This window comes from Squalius cephalus, assembly GCF_949319135.1.
Source record: "Squalius cephalus genome assembly, chromosome: 11".
Classification (NCBI taxonomy): domain Eukaryota; kingdom Metazoa; phylum Chordata; class Actinopteri; order Cypriniformes; family Leuciscidae; genus Squalius; species Squalius cephalus.
Window position 1 is genome coordinate 19,343,795 of NC_137132.1, and position 4,029 is coordinate 19,347,823.

At 38.3% G+C, this 4,029-nt stretch overlaps 2 protein-coding genes across 3 annotated transcripts in view; both read left to right on the plus strand.

The window, feature by feature from the left end:
• The window catches only part of ankrd13b (ankyrin repeat domain 13B), a 29,153-nt gene extending 25,208 nt beyond the window's left edge, over window positions 1–3,945 (plus strand). For both annotated transcript variants that reach the window (XM_079886016.1, XM_079886017.1), the window contains exon 15: window positions 310–3,945. In XM_079886016.1, coding sequence (XP_079742142.1) covers window positions 310–505 — 196 coding nt within the window. In that variant the 3' untranslated portion in view covers window positions 506–3,945. The remainder of the gene's footprint in view (window positions 1–309) is intronic.
• The window catches only part of clip3 (CAP-GLY domain containing linker protein 3), a 769,717-nt gene that overhangs the window by 411,726 nt on the left and 353,962 nt on the right, over window positions 1–4,029 (plus strand). The window lies entirely within an intron of this gene.

The window sequence follows — 4,029 nt, forward strand, 5'->3', positions numbered from 1 at the left end:
TTTTAAGTTGTACTGATATTTCACAATATTAGTTTTTTTTTTATCAAATAAATGCAGCCTTGGTGAGCAGAAGATACTTTTAAAAACATTTAAAACTTATGAACAAAAATCCCCCCCAAATTCAAGATATAATTAATAACAACTGTCGCGATTAAAGTGAAAATGAATAAAATGTGATTAATATAGTATTATATATGAACGTATTTCCGTTCCTACAGCGCTGGAGAGATGACGCATATATTAATTCACATATATTTTATCTTCTGTTAGCAGAAATCTCAGTCACTTCTTTTCTTCTGCATTACCCAGAACCCCACAGCACAAACCCAGCCCCGTGGAGAGCCCTCGCGGCACACCGACCAATAAGCCGCCGCGCAGCTACGATGAGCAGCTGCGTATAGCCATGGCGCTGTCCGCCCGCGAGCAGGAAGAGGCGGAGCTACGTCGAAGACGAGAGGAAGAGGAACTGCAGCGTATCATACAGCTGTCACTCATGGAAAAGTGACAGGGCCATTGGGAAGCGAGGGGTGGCAGAGCATGCCTGGGGATCTGCAACCAGCGTGAACTACGATTGGCCACTCCCAAACGCCCCACCCTCTTCTTCCAAAGAACTGGAACTCTCCAATGAGTCATTCAGAATCACAGAGAACCCTCTGTCTTCACTCTGCAAGTTTACAAACACAAACTACTAAACTCATGGCAATCCACTGACTGATCTGCACCAGTCTGGTCTCCTAACGTGTGAATGTGCAATTTTGACCGAGACAGTCCGCGCTGCGTATCCTACCGTTGTTTCTTAAAGCCATCGTCCAAGCACTCACCCAGAGTTCCTGCATACTCACCGGTAGGTGTGAATTCTGGGGGAAATTGTCACTTTTCAATTTCACATTATGGATTTAAAGAAGTTTTGGTTGTTAATACACACAGTTCACTGCACTTGGATTGAGGGGTCATGACGTCTCCTAATAGAATGTGGGAGGGCACTTACACACAAGAGTTAATGCTGCATTCACAAGGACGTATGAAGAAAAACGCAAATGTTTGAATAAAAAAAATACTTTTGCTGCATATACTCTAATGTCGGTACGTTAACCTGCTGAACTTTGAGAATCTCAGACAGGCGGGTCCAGCTATGATTTCGGAAATCTAATTTGATGTATTCCAAACTAAAGACCTGTTCACACCAGCATCACTGTTCGGCACAAATTCACTGTAGGTGGAAAAGCAGAAACACCCCGCTACTTTCCGTTTCCGACATCTGCTTGTTACAGAGAATAAAGGAAGTCAAACCGTATCAGTATGTTTTCAAAGAGACATTTAGATTTTGGTATTTGGTGTAGTGTTTATCAAACACCTCTTAGTGCAAGAGTAGAGAGAAAAGAGAGCTGGTTCAGGATTCACTAAATCATAGTTTTATGTAACAGCAGCATCTCTGGGCACATGACCAAAAACTTGAATCTTGCTTGGCTTTGTGGCTTGAAAATGTTATTTTTGGTCCTTCAAATTAAAATGTTTATCACACCAAATTTTCACACATTGGTCTTGGTGTGAACAGGCCTTAATCCACTTCTTTCCACACCCTCAAAATGAATCTCATGCAGTCACACCCATAAAATCCTCCACCATACTTTTTGTAGTGTGCAAGCGCCCTAAAGGGAACGTCAAACCCTGCGTTATGATGACAGCAGGTTGGCGCCCACCCTTTGTGCACTATTAACGGCATGATTTTTAATCATTAGCCAGATTGATAATCCGAACACTAGAGAAATTATTGTAATGGCACAACTGACAGTTAATAAGAAGAGTGAATGGAAAAAAACAAGCCATTTTCAGGTAAACGTCAATAATGACTAAATGATTCCTTTGAATCTGAATTAAATGCTCATTGCAATATTCATCATGTGTCCTAAATGCACTTTTCAGAAGAAAAAAAAAAGACATTAATTGTTCATTGTTCTACTTCAAATGGTGCTAAGTTGATCTTTCATATCAACTCTTGGGTACTTTAATCAGTGTAATTGTCACGACATGCATTCATCCGTCTGTTCAATCACTCGATAACACCGTTTCTTTCCCAGCCTTCGTTCAGTGCTTCCTTCAACATACCCATCAGAGCTCATTGTCTCATGACTGGAACACCTGCGGTAGCTAATCAGAAATCTAATTGTGCTTTTATAAGGGGTGCCAGTTCTGGAATAAAACATGAAAGGAGGAATCACTCACAGAGATAATGCCCTGAGCGCAGACGAAGGGGAAAGTTTTATTGGAGAATCTTAAAATAGATCTGTCTCCTTAGTCAGATTTATTCTGGGCCTGATTGACGTGCCCTCAGGGTTTGACGTATCAGGTGAATCTGAAAAATAAATTAGGAAACATGGCCATACTCCACTTCTGAAAAGCTTCAATGTAAAAACACAAGGGATTAACCATCAGTTTTCAAAGGAAGCGGATCTGATGGCACTGTCTAGAGACAGAGCTAATAAACACGTAGGACTGATCTTGTGATTGTGTGACTTGTGAATGCCTGGGTTCAGAAATGCTTGATATGACTCAATGTTTTAGTATAACATATAATAGCATTATTTATATTTAACTTTCCGTTTTTTTATTTATTTATTTTTTATTTGGTTGATGCTGTGGTTTGTGTGGAGTGCTGCTGTTGTGTCTGTATGTGACTGAAATATATTGTTCACATTTGTAACTTAAAGGCATTCCGAATAAAGGGTAAGACATCTAAATGAACTTGAATTTTCAAGCGTTGGGAATTAATGCGTCACTAAATTTTGAGGTTTGTGGTTCTTAAAGCAAAGGTCTTGTGCTTGATCATACTGCAGAAAAATATGCATGTACATGTACCATGGTAAGGAGATAACCATAGTATTCTGTAAAAACCAATACCATATAGTCTGAATAATCACGCAATTCATTTTCTTGTAAAGTTACAAGATCCTGTTTTTAGTATTTATTTACTTAGCTTTATTTTTTTAATTAAATTAGTGGGCCATAGCAACATGTCTAATTTAAGTTTTTAATCTAACATTTATATATTATTTCAGCTTTATTTCAATTACTGAAAACTCATTTTTAGTTTTCAGTGATTAGCAAGCACTGTACATCAAGAGACTGTTAAATGTCAGATAACAATTGATTGTGCCGTTCACCATCTAGGCCTGCCTAATATGTATCGTTCCTTCTAAAAATGACAGGTGAAATTTTATCAACAGCAGGTTCAAAAATAATTTGAATTTGCTTCGTGTCATTCGCCAAAGGCTTCAAACACTTTCATTCCCACGATTATTTTGGGATTATCGGGGGAGTGTTTTAAGCATCGATGCTGTTCCCAGAATGAATCAGCAGTCTAGAGGAAGCTTGTGAAGTGATGAGTCAACCTCAATGAATAATATTAATCAGAGTCAGTCGGTGCAGGTACTATGATGAGAATATTTTAAATATAATAGCCACTGATCCCAGACGGAGCTAAAAATGGACTCTGGTGGAACTTCTGTTCTCTAATATGCATCAAGGGTGTGCTCATTAGCAATACAAAAAAAAACATGGCCACTAAGAGATGTTACATGTTTGAACTTTCTGTAAAAAGAATTTAAAATACCTGAGATTGCTAAATTCAGGACATCATTACTAGTGTCCCTTAACTTGCTTGGTTTTGGTAAATTACAAACAAGAAAATGCTGAATGTTAAAATAATGCTAGTGCACAGGAAACAGTCACAGCCAACCACAACACACAATGCATTACATCATGTTGCAGTACAGCTCTTCGCCACACTGTGGCGCTGTGGTTCAGACAGCAAATTGCACTGAAAGAGAGCAGGCTAATACAGTTCTCCATCCCTATTCAGATGATGATAAACAAAACAAACTACTATCAAATCAAATTATTAATAGTTTATTATTAATAATAATAATAATCATCATCACCTCTATGCAGTTTGTATATGCCTATCCTAAAAACGTATTTTTAGGATCACTTATTGACCTGTCTACAGAATAAATGACTTGACAAAAATAA